Source organism: Aspergillus nomiae (genome assembly GCF_001204775.2).
Source record: "Aspergillus nomiae NRRL 13137 chromosome Unknown contig00994, whole genome shotgun sequence".
In the NCBI taxonomy this organism is placed as follows: Eukaryota; Fungi; Ascomycota; class Eurotiomycetes; order Eurotiales; family Aspergillaceae; genus Aspergillus; species Aspergillus nomiae.
In genome coordinates, this window is record NW_015379046.1 from 1 (window position 1) to 705 (window position 705).

Here is a 705-nt window from a genome sequence, read left to right on the forward strand (position 1 = left end):
TACCCAACCCGCAACAAGAAACAAACCCCCCAAACCCACCAAGAAAAATAAAACCCCCCAAATGGCCGACAGCATCGACATATACAACCAATACCCGTGGTCCTGGACCCGACCTCCAAAGCCATCAACCTCTCGTCGCAAACCACAACCCCAGCCTCCGCAAGCACAGTAACCACCGAACTGACCGAACTAACGCCCTGCACCGGGGCCTTATCTCGCTCGACGCGCCCAACATCCCCCCGCCCCCGCTCCCCATCAACCCCAAGCGCAGCGCCCAGATCACCAAGCTCCGCGACAGCGCAAACGCCGCCTACCGCAAGGACAACCACGCCGAGGCCGTGCGCCTGTACACATACGCCATCGACATGGGGATCGCGCGGCCCGGCTGGGAGCCGATGAGTCTGGCGCGGGAAGAGCTGGCGGGCTTGTTTGCGAACCGTGCGCAGGCGTATATGGCGCAGCAGGCGTGGCCCGAGGGTTTGGTGGATGCGAAGTGTAGTGTGGAGAGTAAGCCCGTGGGCAATGTCAAGGCCTGGTGGAGGGCGGGGAGGTGCTTGGCTGAGATGGGGCGCTGGGATGAGGCCCAGGTGGCTATTGATAAGGGGTTGGAGTTTGAGCCGAGGAATGGGGACGGTGCGAAGGAGTTACTTTCCTTGTTGGAGGAGGTTAAGGAGGGAATGAAGAGGGCGAGTGCTTCTGCTTAGG

At 61.1% G+C, this 705-nt stretch overlaps 1 protein-coding gene across 1 annotated transcript; it reads left to right on the top strand.

The window, feature by feature from the left end:
• Positions 1 to 61: 61 nt before the first annotated feature.
• On the top strand, positions 62 to 689 carry ANOM_011860 (uncharacterized protein; the record flags this gene model as incomplete). Its single annotated transcript, XM_015557115.1, has 2 exons — positions 62 to 96; positions 155 to 689. Coding segments are annotated over 2 exons (570 nt in total), but the record flags the coding sequence as incomplete, so codon positions are not given.
• Positions 690 to 705: the final 16 nt, after the last annotated feature.